This window comes from Pelodiscus sinensis, chromosome 7 (assembly GCF_049634645.1).
Source record: "Pelodiscus sinensis isolate JC-2024 chromosome 7, ASM4963464v1, whole genome shotgun sequence".
NCBI lineage: Eukaryota > Metazoa > Chordata > Testudines > Trionychidae > Pelodiscus > Pelodiscus sinensis.
Window position 1 is genome coordinate 40,802,456 of NC_134717.1, and position 17,635 is coordinate 40,820,090.

Sequence of the window (17,635 nt, forward strand, 5' to 3'; positions counted from 1 at the left end):
AATCTGTGCTAGAGATGCCTTCACCTAAAGAGAGATTTTCTCTGAAGATTCCCACAGTGAGCATTTCTTCATCAAGCTATTTTGCTGCCCGAATTACAGCTGCTAACCATATATTTTTCAAAGGCGAAAGGCAGAAGTGTGGCTAAAAAAAATTAAACTGAGTATTAGGCTTTAATTACAGTGACACTTTCTTCACTGAAACTTGTCACTCAGTCGAAACAATAGTAAAGAATAAAATTGTGAGGCACATAGAAGAACATAATTTGTTGGACAAAAGTCAACATGGTTTTTGTAAAATTGTGAGGCACATAGAAGAACATAATTTGTTGGACAAAAGTCAACATGGTTTTTGTAAAGGGAAATCATGTCTTACTAATCTATTAGGGTATGTCTACACTACCCCCCTAGTTCGAACTAGGGGGGTAATGTATGCATACCGAACTTGCTAATGAAGCCCGGGATTTGAATTTCCCGGGCTTCATTAGCATAAAGCCGGCGCCGCCATTTTTAAAAGCCGGCTAGTGCGAACCCCGTGCCGCGCGGCTACACGCGGCACGGACTAGATAGTTCGGATTAGGCTTCTAATCCGAACTATCTGTACGCCTCGTGGAACGGACTAGAAGCCTAATCCGAACTATCTAGTCCGTGCCGCGTGTAGCCGCGCGGCACGGGGTTCGCACTAGCCGGCTTTTAAAAATGGCGGCGCCGGCTTTATGCTAATGAAGCCCGGGAAATTCAAATCCCAGGCTTCATTAGCAAGTTCGGTATGCATACATTACCCCCCTAGTTCGAACTAGGGGGGGTAGTGTAGACATACCCTTAGAGTTCTTTGAAGGGGTTAACAAATATGCAGACAAGGGGTCTCCAGAAGATATAGTATACTTAGATTTTCAGAAAGCCTTTGACAAGGTCCCTCACCAAAGGCTCTTGTGTAAATTACATTGCCATGGGATAAGAAGGAAGGTCCTTTCATGGATTGAGAACTGGTTAAAAGACAGGAAACAAAGAGTAGGAATAAATGGTAAATTTTCAGAATGGAGAGGGGTAACTAGTGGTGTCCTTCAAGGGTCAGTCCTGGGACCAATCCTGTTCAACTTATTCATAAATGAGCTGGAGAAAGGGGTAAGCAGTGAGGTGGTAAAGTTTGCGGATGCTACCAAACTGTTTAGGAAGTCAAGACAGAAGCAGACTGTGAAGAACTCCAAAAAGATCTCATCAAACTGAGTGATTGAGCAACAAAATGGCAAATGAAATGTAATGTGGATAAGTATAAAGTAATGCACATTGGGAAAAATAACCCCAACTATACATACAGTATGATGGGAGCTAATTTGGCTATGACAAATCAGGAAAGAGATCTTAGAGTTATCGTGGACAGTTCTCTGAAAACTTCCACGCAGTGTGCAGCAGCGGTCAAAAAGGCAAATAGGATGCTAGGAATTATTAAGAAAGGGATAGAAAATAAGACACAGAATATCTTACTGCCTCTGTATAAAACTATGGTACACCCACATCTTGCATACTGTGTACAGATGTGGTCTCCTCACCTCAAAAAAGATATTTTGGCCTTGGAAAGGGTTCAGAAAAGGGCAACTAAAATGATTAGGGGTTTGGAATGGGCCCCATATGAAGAGAGGTTAAAACGACTGGGACTTTTCAGTTTAGAAAAGAGGAGACTGAGGGGGGATATGTTAGAGGTCTATAAAATCATGAGTGGTGTGGAGAGGACCAATAAAGAAAAGTTATTTATTAATTCCCATAATAGAAGAACTAGAAGACACCAAATGAAATTAATGGGTAGCAGGTTTAAAACTAATAAAAGAAAGATCTTTTTCACACAGCATTTAGTCAACCTGTGGAACTCCTTGCCAGAGGAGGCTGTGAAGGCTAGGACTATAATAGAGTTTAAAGAGAAGCTAGATAATTTCATGGAGGTTAGCTCCATAAATGGCTATTAGCCAGGGGATAGAAATGGTGTCCCTGGCCTCTGTTTGTCAGAGACTGGAAAAAGATGGCAGGAGACAAATCACTTGATCATTGTCTTCGGTCCACCCTCTCTGGGGCATCTGGTGTTGGCCACTGTCGGCTGACAGGCTACTGCACTAGGTGGACCTTTGGTCTGACCCAGTACGGCCGTTCTTATGTTCTTATGTAGAGGGTGTGAAAAACCACCCCGCAGCAGTGGCACAGTCATGCTGTTGTTAGGTGCACAGTATACATATAGCCTTAAGTTTAGATGGAGTCTAAAACCTGACCCATCAAACCCTTCCCCACAAGTAACTTTACATATGGGGACAGTCCCATCAAGTGGCACATCCAGCCACCCCCCACACCACTCCAAGCCCTCCTCTTCTCCTGGTTGAGTCCAGCTCCCCTGCAGCTTATGAGCCCCCCTCCCCCTTTCCAGCCGTTTTTACTGAAAAATCAATACAGAGTTCGTCTTGTTCCAACAGGTGTCTTTTTTAAGAGGTCAGGGAAGGGGTGAAAGGAGGGGTTGTGGTGGGGAAGGTATAGGGCAGCTAGCCAGAAGCCCCTAGAGGCTCTGGGGAAGAGTTACTGGGGTCCTTCAGAGAACCTCTCCCTCAGGGCTTCCCGGTTGCGCACCTGATGAGCTTGGCAGATGACAGCTGTCCATGGCTGCTCAAAGGGTCATCCCTCGCAGCCGGCATCTGTCCCCCGCCCTGGGAGAAAGGCCTCCCCTTTCCTCTCCACAATGTTGTGGAGGACACATCATGCCATGACCACCTCGGGGATGTTGTGCTCTCCCACGTCGAGGCGGGTCAGGAGGCACCTGAACCATGCCTTGAAGTGGCCAAAGATGCACTTGACCTGAATCCTGGCCCAGTTCAGGCAGGCATTGAATTGGTCCCTGCTGGGGTCAGGTGGCCGGTATACGGCTTCATAAATCACAGTATCAGGGTTTAGGCTGTGTCCCCCACAATGCACAGTGGCATCTGCATATCCCCAATGACAAAGTCACGGCAGGAAAGAATGTCCCCTCCTCCAACTTCCCATACAGGCTGGAGTTCCAAAAGATGTGCGCATTGTCAGCCCTGCCCAACCACCCAACAAAAATGTCTGTGAAATGTCCACGGTGGTCAACCAGGGCCTGCAGCACCATGGAGAAGTAGCCTTTCCTATTAATATGCTGAGCCACTCGATGCTCAGGTGCGCGGATCGGTATGTGGGTCCCATCTATGGCTCCTGCACAGTTTGGGAACCCCAGTGCAGCAAATCCAATCACGATTGGGTCCAGGTCTCCCAGGTGGATGACCCTCCGCAGCAGGATCGAGTTGATGGCCCTCACAACCTGCAGAAGGAGACAAACACACAAAACAGAGAATGAGAAAGGAAGTGCCTGAGCCTTTGGGAGGTGCCTGGCCTCCTCCCATCCCTTTCCCCCCGAAACACCCCAGTAGCCACCCCTATGAGGCCACCTCCTCCCCCCCAGCAGCAGGGCTGCATGAAGGTGGGATGGCACAACCCCCTTGGGGCGGGGCTTCTCCCCCACCCCCAACAGCCCCCAACTCTCCTTTCCCCAGGGTCCCCCTTTTCCAGGACTCCCCACCCCTGCCGGGACTGCAGCTCCAGCGTGCCTTACCTCCATGAGTAGGACCCCAATGGTGGACATCCACATGCTGAACTGGTTGCCCACCGACCAGTAGCTGGACACTATCTTTTGAAAAAGCAGATTGCTTTTTTGATGCACTTTGGCAGTGTGAACGTTCACTTTTGGAAGAAGTTTTTCTGAAAGATCTCTTCCAGAAAAGCTTCTTCCCAATGAAGCCTGCAGTCTAGACGTAGCCTCACAGTGACATGGGGGGTGCAAGCCTTCCTGCTACATCAAAACCCAGTCTCTGGGGAAGAACAGGTAGCAGTGTTGTATAAATGCTAGATTTTAATCTAAGATGCATGGCATATTTCACAGGCTCAAAGTAACTACCACTTCACGAACAAGCACAGAAGCAGATTTCTTTGTGCTTTGTGTCACTGTACAATGTGCCTCTTAAATTAGAATCTACACCATTATCTTGTTTATATCTACAAAACAATGTATTCCCAGAAAAAGATTCAATCTGTATGCATCGTACAAGATGTTCCACACCTATAAATAAATCTTTAACTGAAACTTTAGTTATCAGCCCATCTTACAGTATCAGGGTGTCCTGGTACTTTCTGATTATCTTTTCAATGCCTGACTGGCCCCGTTTTGCTCATAAGAATAACAGTCAGGATTCTCTTTTACTAATTTTTTCTATAAGCATATATGTAATATGGTTGGAGGATTAAAGATGTGAGGAGAGATGATCTGCACCAGTTTTCCTGACTTGCATCTTATATAGTCTTTTGCTATTAATTATAATGGAGAGCATGTATAATGGAGTGTGGAGTATGCTGATAAAATATGTGGATGTCACCAAGCTGGGAGCGGTTGCTGTCACTTTGGAGAACAGGATTAGACTTCAAACTAAAAATGACTAAAATGAAGAACTGGTCTGAAATCAACATGATGAAATTCAATAAAGACAAGTGCAAAATGAGATACTGAGGGAGGAAAAAATAAAATTCATAAATACAAAATAACTGTCTGGGTAATAATACTCCAGAAAAAGATCTGGAGGATTATAGTGGATCACAGATTGAATATGAGCCAACAATAGGTTGCAATGTGGCCATGTAGCTAAAATGTAGCTTTATGCAAAGTAATGTGCCTCAATGTAATCTGCTAGCCACCCTTTCTAAAAGCAGAAAGGACCTTTACCTTATGTGACAAGGTCAGGCTAGAGGGCTAGGTTAGAAGGAGAGAGGCAACTTTAAAAAGCAGAAATGGCCCTAGCTAAATAGGAGAGGATTACTTCAGGGCAGCCAGGAGCAGCTGACCCGCAGTTATCACGGGCAGAGTGGGAGCAGCAGCAGAGATGGGGCTGCTATAAATCAATTAGGGCCAGCTGATCACACTTTAGGCTGCCACAGGGCCTTTTAAAAAGCCTTCTTTCCTGGGGGGGAAGAGATGGTTGGAATGAGGTGATGGACTATAACAGTTACGGAGAAAATCAGAAAAACTGAGGAGGGGGAATAACAGCATTGCCAGAAACAACAAGGGAGGGTGAGGAGCTCTGACAAGGACGGTTTGGGCTCCCTTTCCCCAGGTACCCTGAGATTTCAACTGATAACTAGGAAGGACTGTTTACCCAGTCCAGGCTGACTGGGGGAACCTACCCCAAAGCTCTTTTAGCCAAGGGACAGAAGCTCAAATCTTGGCAAGGGGGAGCAGGACCTATGTCACAGAGCCTAAACTGTGAGGCTGTGTCTACACTGGGCCACTTATTCCAGAAAAGCAGCCGCTTTTCCGGAATAACCTGCCAGCTGTCTACACTGCCCGCTTGCTTTTCCGGAAAAGCACTGACGATCTACTGTAAAATTGTCAGTGTTTTTCCGGAAAAACGATGCTGCTCCCATTCGGGCAAAAGTCCTTTTCCGGAAAAACTGTTCCGGAAAAGGGCCAGTGTAGACAGCACAGTAGTCTTTTCCGCAAAAAAGCCCCGATCGCGAAAATGATGATCGGGGCTTTTTTCCGGAAAAGCGCGTCTACATTGGCTACGGATGCTTTTCCGGAAAAAGTGCTTTCCAGAAAAGCATCCTGCCAATGTAGATGCACTTTTTCCAGAAATAATTATAATGGAAAACTGTTCCGTTTTAAGCATTTCCGGAAAAGGGTACCAGTGTAGACGTAGCCTGAGATTGTGAACTGAACAGAGGTTTGGGATCCCGGAGTGGGTCTGAACTTGCCACACTTACCATTGGTAAAGTGGCACCAGCCGGAATATTGTTTCTAAAGTTGATTCAAGGCAGGAATAGGTTTTTTTTTAAAATATTTAAGTTTTCCTGCTTAAATATTCATAGTGTCTATGTAACTGTGACTGGTCAGACTACACTTGACACCCCAGCTGGAGAGGGTGCCAAACCCTACCCCAGGGAGAAGAGCAGAAAATAGATCCTCCAAGCAGAATAGAGTGGCTGCTTCTGCTAGAGCCAATCAGGGCCCAGCAGGCTGATACAAAAGAAGCTGCATGGCCAGGGCCTGACAGTTCCTCACTGGAGCTTGACCCAGGCAGACCTAAGGCTGACTGGGAGGATAGCAGCATTTTGGATAGCTCTGAGTGGGTGCTGGACTTCAGACCTGGTCAGAACCCAGGTCCAGCAGCTGAAGACTAGCTATCAACAGACAATAACACCTTGCAGAACCCTGGACAGGGTACAGGGAGAACTTGACCACAAGCCCTGAGAGAAAGGGCTGGACAGAGCAGCTTTCTGGGGAAGTGGCCCAGGGAATGAGATGGCAATAGACTGCAGTAATACTCATTGGCTGCGTCTAGACTGGCAAGTTTTTCCACAAGAGCGGCTGCTTTTGCAGAAAAACTTGCCAGCTGTCTACACTGGCTGCTTTGAATTTGCGCAAGAACACTGACGATCTAATGTAAGATTGTCAGTGTTCTTCCACAAATACTATGATGCTCCCATTTGGGAAAAAGCCCTCTTGCGCAAATGTATTTGCGCAAGAGGGCCAGTGTAGACAGGTCAGGACTGTTTTGCGCAAAAAAGCCCTGATGGCAAAAATGGCGATCGGGGCTTTCTTGCGCAAAACCGTGTCTAGATTGGCACGGACGCTTTTGCACAAAAGCGTCTGTGTCAATCTAGACGCCCTTTTCCCCAAATGCTTTTAACGGAAAAGATTTTCCGTTAAAAGCATTTGCAGAAAATCATGCCAATCTAGATGTAGCCATTAGGTAGCCGCTACTTACAGGATCTCTGGGTCAGGACTCGGAGGAGTAGGTGTGCCTGCCCCCCACCAATCCACAGCAGCCACAACAAGGGGGTATGAAGAAGCCTGGTCCCAGACAACTGACCAGAAAGCCTTCTGGGACTCCTCCACTCCAGGGCTATGTCTACATTGGCAGCTTCTTGCGCAAGAACATCTTGCGCAAGCAAATGTCTACACTGCCATATGCGAGCTGTGCTTTTGTGCAAGAGCACCCATGGCAGTGTGGACTCTCTCTTGTGCAAGAAAGCTCTGATGGCCCTGCTGAGCATCCACACTGCCCTCTTGCGCAAGAGCTCCTGCACAAGAGGGCTTATACCTGTTAAGAAAGAGCATAGCTCTTGCGCAAGAAGCTCTCTTAACACGCTGTACTGTAAATTTCCTTGTGCAAGAGCAGGCAGTGTGGATGCTCTGCGGATTCTTGTGCAAGAACAACCATACTTGCACAAGAAGCAGCGAGTGTAGACATAGCCCAGGAAAAAAGCTGGGCAGGGAAGCTGCAGACACATCCTTGGACACAAAGGGGTGTTCATGAGAGGATGAGCCTCTTCACAATAACAAAGAAATCAGTTCTGTTTTGTGTGTGTGAATGAGGAATGTGTGTGTTAAGAAATAAGTGTGAAGGCCATTTGTTCTAGGGAGAAGCTGAAGACAGACATAAAAGCACCAGGAGATTGCTGTACACCTCTACCGAGATGTGGATGAAGGGGCAGCTTGATGACCCTAAAAGATAAGGCAAGCACCTGTCAATTGGGACAAGGATAGCTGTGATATGAGAAGAATAACTTAAGGAAAAGATCAGCTGCAGAGGGGTAGTTGAGTTAGTCTATACAGGATAAACTTAAAAAACAACAAATAGTCTGGTAGCACTTTAAAGACTAACAAAACACATAGATGGTATCATGAGCTTTCATGGGCACAGCCCATGAAACATTTGTCAAATGGCAATTGATTACAGCATGATGGTGCAAAACTCACTGATCCCAATGAAGAAAATCTACTATAAAAAGGGACTATTTTACCAGGAAACTTTGGGGTATGTCTCGCCAAGACTGGAGATCAGTCTGGACTGATATAGCCCCTGTTCTCCATTTGTTACCAATCTGGCTGACCACAGACCAGGGGGTGGTAAATATAACATTGACTGGTGGGACTGGGTATGTACATGTCTATGTAAGCATATGCTATCTGCCTTGCAATTGTATTCTCAATAAATGCGGCATATTACCTTTCCCCCTGAAAAGATTCCATGTGCTTGTTATAAGCATAACAGCAGTTGTAAAAAACACTAACATTCTAGGATGTATTAACAAGAATGATATAGGAAATAATTACTCTGCTGTGGTTAGCACTGGAGAGGCCTCAGCTTAGAGTATTATTTTCAATGCATATTTTTAAGAATGATGTGGACAAATTTGAGAAACTCCAGAGAGAAGAGCAATAAAAATGATAACGGAAACCTTACCTAAGAGGAAAGGTTAAAAAAACTAAACCTGTTCAAGTGTGAGAAACTGAGTGAGGAGGGACCTTATAACAATCTTAAAATTGTTTAAGAAATGTTCTAAAGACAACAGTGATCAATTATTCTGCATGTTCACTGATTATGGGATAAGATGCAATGGATTTAATCTGCAGCAAGGCAAGTAAAGGTTAGGAGATATTAGAAAGTCCTTCCTAACTATAAAGATAGTATAAGTACTAGCACAGGTTACCAAATAAGATTGAGGATGCTCCATCAATTGAGATTTTTAAGAATAGATTGGACACACACCTGTCAGGAATGGTTTCAATAGACTCGGTCCTGCCTCAATGCAGGGGAATGGACTTCTTGACCTCTTGAGGTCCGTCGGTCCTACTTTTCTATGACTCTGTAAGTGAACAATTCATCCTTAACCAAGTTTATATTTGTGTTCATCTATAGGCCTTACCCTATAAGTTTCACTATTAAGTGCATTTCAAACCATATAACTTTACAATGATGAGTTGGTTAATATACTTCTACTCTAAATGTCCCAATTTAATTTGTCACTATAGTTTCACTAATGGAGATGGATTTCTGGCCCCACTTAGGACAATGGCAAAACTCCCATTTGTTTGAATTAGGCTAGGATTTCACCAACATTCATTGCAAATGTAACCATATAGCTGGAAGAGACCTCAGGAGGTCATCAAGTCCAGCCCCCTGCCCAAGGCAGGACCAATCCCAACTAAATCAAACCAGTAAGGGCTTTGTCAAGCCGAGACTTAAAAAACACTGGGGATGGAGATCCACCACCTCTCTAGTTAACTCATTCCAGTACTTCACCACCCTCCTAGTGAAATAGTGTTTCCTAATATCCAACCCTACCGTAACTTGAGACCATTGCTCCTTGTTCTGCTATCCATCAGCCTCTCTCCATCCTCTTTGGAACCTTCCTTCAGGAAGTTGAAGGCTACTATCAAATCCCCCCTCACTCTTCTCTTCTGCAGACTAAACAAACCCAAATCCCGCAGTCTCTCCTCATAGGTAATGTGCTCCAGCACCCTAATCATTTTTGTTGTCTTCCGCTGGACCCTCTCCTGTATGTCCACATCCTTTCTATAATGGGGGCCCCAGAACTGGACACAATACTCCAGATGTGGCCTCACCAGAGCTGAATAAAGGGGAATAATCACTTATCTAGATCTGCTGGCAACGTTCCTCCTAATGCAACCTAATACGCCATTAGCCCTCTTGGCTACTACGGCACACTGTTGAGTCATATCCAGCTCCTCATCCACTGTAATCCCCAGGACCTTTTCTGCAAAACTACTATTTAGCAAGTCGGTCCCCAGCCTGTAACAATCCTTGGGATTCTTCCATCCCAAGTGCAGGACTCTGCACTTGTCCTTGTTAAACCTCATCAGATTTATTTTGGCCCAATCCTCTAATCTGTCACTCTGAACCCTATCCCTGCCCTCCAGTGAATCTACCTTTCCTCCTAGCTTAGTGTCATCTGCAAACTTGCTGAGGGTGCAATCCATCCCCTCATCCAGGTCATTAATAACGATATTGAACAAAACCAGTCCTAGAACCGACCCTTGGGGTACTCTGCTAGAAACCGACCGCCAACCTGACATCGTTGATCACAACCTATTGGGCCTGACATTCTATCCAACTTTCTATCCATCTTACAGTCCATTTATCCAATCCATACTTCCTTAACTTGCTGGCAAGAATATTGTGGGAGACTGTATCAAAGCTTTGCTAAAGTCGAGATATATCATATCCACAGAGCCAGTTACCTCATCATAGAAGCTAATCAGATTGGTCAGGCATGACTTGCCCTTCATGAATCCATGTTGACTATTCCTGATCACTTTCCCCTCTTCCAGGTGCTTCAAAATGGATTCCTTGAGGATCCCCTCCATGATTTTTCTGGGTACTGAGGTAAGGCTGACCAGTTTGTAGTTCCCTGGATTGTCCTTCTTCCCTTTTTTAAAGATGGGCACATTTGCCTTTTTCCAATCATCTGGGATCTCTCCCAATCTCCACGAGTTTTCAAAGATAATGGCCAAAGGCTCTACATTATTCTCTCCATTATTCCCTGAAAATGCAGATACCATCAAATAGGGGGATTTTCAGACATTTCGGAGCTCAATCCTTTTCCAATCCTAGTTTTCCAGTTCACTGCTCCTTCTTTATTTCGATCACTCTTCTTTTTGCACAATGCAAGCAAGAATTTCAAAAAACACTTAACTGAAACATCAAGATGAGCACATGAACGTCATCCTTCCACTTCTCCCTATTGACTGTCAGTGTGATTGGTCATAACACATCTAAAATTAGATTAGAAGATGTTCCTGGCAAGGCCCACGCCTTCTCTTTCTTCCTGTGAGGGCCCTCGCACAATTATGTGTACAGAAGAAAAATTATGTTTGCAACATGGCATTTGCTACTTCAACCACAGTGCCACTCTGCTTTGCATTACACACACAATAATTCCATTGTCAAAGGTAGCTGACCATCTGAGGAGTATGAGGATTAGAACTAGACTGAGCTGGGGCTGGCAAGAGATTGTTGGAAACATTGGTACAGAATAAAAAGGGTGGAAGATGGACTGGAGAGGATAGCACTGGAAACAGCCTTTGTAGAGAGGGCATGCCATGAGCTAGAGATGAAAGGGAGAAAAGAGCTGGGGTGGTAGTTGGAGATGCTGGTGAAGACAAGGACCATTTCTTTTTAAATTGGGAGAGCCTAACCATGTTTGTATTTTGGAGATAAAAACAGCAGCCAGTGAGACATCAAGACAAATGTGGGATGGGGAGGGAAGGTGAGCACAGCATTAGGGAAAGGTCAGACTGTATCTTGTTACTTTCCACTCTGTAACAAAGGAGAAAATCTTGGCTCAGGTGGATGGATGGCCTGTGCAGGGTGGACAAGTGTCTGGTTTTCAATCAGAACAACCAGTTGAAAAGGGATCCTGGCAACTCCTGACCGGACATCACAAGATGGGTCAGTAGTGCAGCCCGGAGCTTCGGCGCTTGCCCCTGCTCCATGTGGCTCTGGGAAGCAACCAGCAGGCCCCGAGTCCCATGGGTGCAGGAGCATCCCTGAGGCCCACAAACCTGCTCTGCAGCTCCCGCTGGCTGGGAACCGAGGCCTGTGGGGGCTGCGCTAGAAACGCCGCCGGCTCCTGGAAGCTGCCTACAGCCCGAGCGCACCTCAACCCCGCAGGCCTGGTCCCGCCGCAGCCTCCCTCTTCCAACCCCAGTGGAAACGGGAGAGCGAGCGGGGGGGGGGGGGGGCCGCTGGGTTTCTCCGCAGGCAGAGCTCGCAGCAAAGCGGCCGGGGGAGGTGCAGGCTGGCGGCCAAACTCGGTCGGTTCCCCCCGCGCCGCGGCCGCCGCCTGCCCTCGGGCCGGTGGGGGCCACCCTGGGGCGGAGACATTCCATCCGGGTGGGGCGGGGCTAGGAGAGGCCGACGCTCAGAGACCGCTGGGCACAGAACCATCCCTGGGAGCCCCTTCCTTCCCTCATCGCTAGCGAGCGCTACTCCGTAACAGGAGTGTCCTATGGCGGCCACCGTAGTACCGCCTGTGGGAACGGGGGTGGTGACGTTACGGCTCGTCCCACAAACCACCGCGCAGCCTGCCCCCAACCCGGGGCTTGGCGCCCTCCAGACCCGGCAGGTGGCGCTGTTGTGGGAGCGGCTGCCTGGCGCTGTGACTCCCAGCATCCCTCGCGCGTCACCCTCCCCGAAGCGGGGCGGGGCGGAGGGAGAGCGAGGCCGGGAGAGTGCCACGTCCCTAGTGCGGCGCTTTGTGGGCAGCGCAGCGCCGCCTCCTCCGCCCGCCGGAGCCATGGGCGCCTCGCAGAGCGTGGACATCCCCGGCGGAGGCACCGAGGGCTACCACGTCCTGCGGGTACGCGCCGCGGGCAGCCGCCGGGCCGGGCCTGCCTCCGCAAGGGGCCTCGCTGCAGCCTCGCGGCTCAGGCCGGCGGGCTCCGGGCGGGCGTGGGCCTCGCTTCGCTGGGCAGCGGGGCGGGTGGAGGCGGCCGCGAGGCCCCGTGTGCCCTGCGCTCTTGGGCGCCGCCGCTCTGGCCCCGGCCCCGCGAGTTGCTGCCTCCGGCCCCAGGCGCACTGCAGCCGCCGGGCGCGGGCGGCGGGAGGGGAAGGCGCCGGGCGGTCGCTGCACGAGCGATCTGCCGCCCGGACCTTCGCTGGGGCCGCGCGCTGCGGGTTGAGTTTTAAACACCGCCTGTGACGGGGGTGGGGGAGCGATTCCGCAGAAAGTAGAGGTCACTGTGCCCCCAGCTTTGGGTCTGTTATGGCGTGTCCGTTCCCGTCCTCAGCCGTATTAAAGGAGCCTCTCTTTCCTGGCGCTAGAAAAGTACAGAATGCATCTGCAGGGACGCTCAGCACCCAATTCTTCACGCTTTGAGAGATCCGTGGGCTCTTTGTTACTGCAGAAGAAATACAATAAAACATTAGATGTACGAGAAAACGATGTAACTTCATAAACTCTGGCATCTTGATACTGTATCCACGTTACTTCTGTAGAAACTATTAACAGAATAACTAACTACTTATCCCTTGCTAATACTTCACTATGTAAGCAATGCATACGTGTTATGCTCCCTGTGGAGTTGGGTTTGGAGACATAGACCCTGCCTAAATTGGAAAAAAAAATATGTTGAAATCTTAAACTGTGGGCCTACCATGTTAGCTTATCCAGTTGAACCCTAGGCTCCTCCAGGCTTTGATTCACCTAGTTTAGCATGTTCTAAAGTGCAGTGTATTTGTCTTGATTAGAGCTTTAGAAGGTGTTCATTAGATCAAGATAGCTGTCTAGCATGTTGCCTCTGTCAAATACCTTGTTTATATTAGTGCAAAACATTTAGAAAGTTTTACTATTGATAACATCAGAAGCCCTGGTGTTGATGTGCTTCTTGCATTTGTAATGCTGTCAGCCCAGTTTAGGCAAGACCTAATGAACACAATGTTTAAAACCAGTAGCAGGTTGGCTTCCCAAGAGCTGCCAGTGTTATATACACCAGGGCTGTGTCTACATTGGCACCCTTTTCTGGAAAAGGGATGCTAATGAGACGTCAGAATTGCAAATGCCGTGGGGGATTTAAACCTCTTAAAATCAGGCATAAGGGATCTTCCGGAAAAGGCTTTATTTTCCGAAAGATCCCGTCTAGACTGGCGCTTTTCTCCGGCAAAGCCCCAAGCCAGAAAAAAGCGGCAGCCATGTTCATGCAAATGCCGCGGGGGATATTTAAATCCCCCGCTACATTTGCAATTCCGACTTGTCTCATTAGCATCCCTTTTCCGGAAAAGGGTGCCAATGTAGACACAGCCCAGTGGATCTTGAAGCAGAATTAGCAGTGTTGGGACTCTTCCCCCCTCGCCCCCAGCCTGTTTTCATAAAGGAAGAAAACTGTCTATTTTAGATCCTAACCCCCAGAACATTGGATCATTTTTCATCTAGTTCTGTATTTTAGTTATGACATCTTAGTCTGTGGGGGTATATTTTCATATTTATACAACTTGAAAGCTAGGTTTATTGCTAATCATTCCTTGAATTTTAGCAATTTTATAAATGTTTGCTGTACCTTGCAATTTAAGGTTAATCTGTTCTTCAGGAGAGAGAATAGTCTTTATTTTCTCTGTGAATTAATAAGTAAACTAAAAAGAGGCAACACAAGGGCATAATATAGTTTGGATAACACATAGTAAAGGTGCCAAATTTACATAGTACAAATAGGAGGAGGAGGAGGAGGAGGAGGAGCAGAGTCACACACATGTATTCTTTCAAGGTACTTTTGTAAATTGAGGGCAGGAATTAATCTCCAAAGATGGGACAACAAGGAGAGAGAGGTTATAACAATGTACACCTGCATATTCCAAAACATGTCAAGTATTAAAACAATATGTTTCCATTTCCCTTTTACGCTAGCTTTATGCTCCAGCCAGGCTTGCTAGTTGCCCTGACATCACCAGCATACAGCTTGTCAGGTAGAGAATTGCAAGCTAGTCATGCCAAGGCTGGATATGCTCTGACTTCAGGAGGGTACAGGAGGCAGAATATGCTTATTTGTTCTCCTAGCCTAGTTGGTTTGGAGACAGAAGACAGACCTTATCCTTAACATCGATATTTTTATTATATCTATTTGTAGACACCTGTAACAGAAGTGGTGCTTATTAGAAAGCATAAGGAAGTTGGGTGGCCTTATTCTGACTTCACTTCTCCTTTCTTGCCATGGTATTGTGCTTGTCTAAGTGTTCAAATAATTACCCACACTTCTGAAGAGGAATACAACGAGTTTCTGTTAGGGGGCGAATTTGTGACTTTCTTCTGTAATTCAGATCACTGTTTTAATTAGCTGTTGTGGTTTAGATTGTTTGGCTTTATTAGACATGGATATGAACTATGATATTTAAAATTTAATTGCTTTGTTAGTAATAAGACGTGGACTCTGTCAGATCAAATGTAAGGTAGTCTAGCTAGTGATGAGAAGCACAGGAGTTACAGATTATAAAACAAAGTTATACTTCAAGGCAGGGAGGGAAACTCTTGATAACTACAGCTACAGTTGCAGTTTTTTAGTATCCCTTGGTATTTCTTCTTTTTTTTCTCTCTCAAAATCCTTTGTTGATTATGTTCATGATAGTGTGTTCAAATACAGCAGGGTTGGGGAACCTCAGGCTTGGGGGCAGATGTGGCCTCCGGCTGGCCTGGATCCGGTCTCTGAGGCTCAGGACTTTCCCCAGCACTGGGGAGTCCACACTAACCTTCCAGTCCTCACCACTCACCCACAGGATTGGAGCACACAAAATCCTGGGCTCCCCTAGGCTCTGGTGTATGAGGGCAACATGAGAAGCATCTTCCTCCTTCTCAGGGGCTTCTCACTTGTGTGCAGCCCCCACTGATTTTTCAGTGGGTCAGTGGCCCCTGACTCAAAAAAGTTTCGCCATCCCTGAAATACAGTCTTTACTGAACTGTTGACACTGTAGAGCCAGGGGTAGGCAATAAAAAAAAAAAAAAAAAAAAAAAGGCAGCCCTCGGGTTTAGACCCCAGCAGGCCGCCACCACTATATTTATCTGCACCTCTGCAGGTATCAGAGGATTGCAGTTCTAGTTGGCTGCAAATCGCTGTTTGTGGCCAATGCAAGTGGTGGGAAGTGTCACAGACTGGGATGCTGCTTCCCACTGCTTACATCGGCCGCAAATGGCGATTTGCAGCTAACCAGAGCTGCAATCCTCTGATACCTCAGGAGATGCAGGTAAACATGTAAGTGGGGACCCACCAGGGACTATCTCTGCAGACCAGATCCAGCCTGAGGGCCAGAATTTGCCCACTCTGCTTGCTGTAGAAGGTATATCAGAAACATTGGCAGTTGGCTTTTGACCCATCTGCCTGGTACTGTAGCTGTTTGCTGGAGGAGTTGCGCTATGAACATTGATGCATGAAGTAGCTCCTCTGCACAGGATGTGAGAAATTTATCAGAAAAATGCTTGCCAGTGGTAGAAAAGAAAGCAAACTTGGCCTTTCAATATTAGGATTTTTGGGAAAGTTTCTTTAGAACACTATCTATCACTTGGCGGTAGCAATCGCTTTTGTTTTCCGGGTTGTCTTGCTTTTGGTGTTTGCTTCGTAGATAGGATAAATTGAGAGATGCTGAAGGTTAATTACCATATGAGAGATTCATAGAATGTCTGATTAATATAAGGAGGTCCCTTTAGATCAATTTGTTCAGTATACTTAGGGGCTGTGTCTAGACTGGCAAGTTTTTCCGCAAAAGCAGTTGCTTTTGCGGAAAAACTTGCCAGCTGTCTACACTGGACACTTGAATTTCCGCAAGAACACTGACAATCTTATGTAAGATTGTCATTGTTCTTGCAGAAATGTTATGCTGCTCCCGTTCGGGCAAAAGCCCTCTTGTGCAAATGCTTTTGCGCAAGAGGGCCAGTGTAGACAACACGGTATTGTTTTGTGCAAAAAAGCCCCGATGGCAAAAATGGCGATCGGGGCTTTCTTGCGCAAAACCGCGTCTAGATTGGCACTGACACTTTTCCGCAAAAAGTGCTTTTGCGGAAAAGTGTCCATGCCAATCTAGACACTCTTTTCCACAAATGCTTTTAACGAAAAAACTTTTGCAGAAAATCATGCAAGTCTAGACGTAGCCATGGAGTAGACACCCTTAAAGTAAATGAGAAGGGATTGGACTCTCATCCATCAATATCTTTTACTAGAATATGCCCTGCAGCCATACCTCGTATAGATACGATCTCCTGTAACTTTCCCATATTGCTAACTGACTAGGTCTAACCCTGATTAGCTTAGAAGCATCCAAGGTAGACTTGTCCTAGAGGCTGATGACACTGTGGGTGCGTCTAGACTAGCCAGCTGTCTACACTGGCCGCTTGAATTTGCGCAAGAGCACTGACTTTAATGTACAAAATCAGTGCTTCTTGTGCAAATACTTTCACGCTCCCGCTCGGGGAAAAAGAATACTTGCTCAAGAGGGCCAGTGTAGACAGGGGAGAATTGTTTTGCGCAAAAAAGCCCCGATTGCTAAAATAGCGATCGGGGCTTTCTTGCGCAAAATCATAGAATCATAGAATAATAGGACTGGAAGGGACCTCAAGAGGTCATCGAGTCCAGCCCCCCGCCCTCAAGGCAGGACCAAGCTCCGTCTACACCATCCCTGACAGAAGTCTATCTAACCTGTTCTTAAATATCTCCAGAGAGGGAGATTCCACCACCTCCCTTGGCAATTTATTCCAATATTTGACCACCCTGACAGTTAGGAATTTTTTCCTAATGTCCAATCTAAACCTCCCCTGCTGCACTTTAAGCCCATTACTCCTTGTCCTGTCCTCAGAAACCAAGAGGAACAAATTTTCTCCTTCCTCCTTGTGACACCCTTTTAGATATTTGAAAACCGCTATCATGTCCCCCCTTAATCTTCTTTTTTCCAAACTAAACAAGCCCAGTTCATGAAGCCTGGCTTCATAGGTCATGTTCTCTAAACCTTTAATCATTCTTGTCGCTCTTCTCTGTACCCTTTCCAATTTCTCCACATCTTTCTTGAAATGTGGCGCCCAGAACTGGACACAGTACTCCAGCTGAGGCCTAACTAGTGCAGAGTAGAGCGGCAGAATGACTTCACGAGTTTTGCTTACAACATACCTGTTGATACAACCTAGAATCATATTTGCTTTTTTTGCAACAGCATCACACTGCTGGTTTCTTTTATTTTTCTAAAATGAATATTTTGAGGACCCGTATCCTGCAAAGAGCTCTGTGCAAGCATACTCCTGTTGACTTCATTGGGTCTGCCTG

The 17,635-nt window shown here is 46.7% G+C and overlaps 2 protein-coding genes across 8 annotated transcripts in view; one reads left to right on the top strand and one right to left on the bottom strand.

Annotated features, from left to right (window-relative positions):
• Positions 1 to 1,732: 1,732 nt before the first annotated feature.
• LOC112544972 (uncharacterized) lies at positions 1,733 to 11,910 on the bottom strand. 4 transcript variants are annotated; one of them, XM_075933611.1, is made up of 4 exons: positions 10,085 to 11,910; positions 8,592 to 8,688; positions 3,602 to 3,676; positions 1,733 to 3,310 (listed from the first exon to the last, which is right to left on the bottom strand). In XM_075933611.1, the coding sequence occupies exons 1-4, from the start codon at positions 10,403 to 10,405 to the stop codon at positions 3,165 to 3,167; spliced, it is 639 nt and encodes a 212-aa protein (XP_075789726.1). In that variant the 5' UTR covers positions 10,406 to 11,910; the 3' UTR covers positions 1,733 to 3,164. The 4 variants fall into 4 exon arrangements, 1 of the variants encoding a protein (XP_075789726.1); XR_012905210.1 differs by lacking the exon at positions 8,592 to 8,688 and having other exon boundaries at positions 3,602 to 3,672; XR_012905209.1 differs by lacking the exon at positions 8,592 to 8,688.
• Positions 11,911 to 12,023: 113 nt separating this feature from the next.
• Positions 12,024 to 17,635, top strand: part of GORASP2 (golgi reassembly stacking protein 2) — a 30,999-nt gene continuing 25,387 nt past the window's right edge. For 2 of the 4 annotated variants that reach the window (XM_075933609.1, XM_075933608.1), the window contains exon 1: positions 12,024 to 12,204. In XM_075933609.1, the coding sequence (XP_075789724.1) occupies positions 12,142 to 12,204 (63 nt within the window). In that variant the 5' untranslated portion in view covers positions 12,024 to 12,141. The remainder of the gene's footprint in view (positions 12,205 to 17,635) is intronic. The other 2 variants (XM_075933607.1, XM_075933610.1) reach the window with 2 other exon arrangements.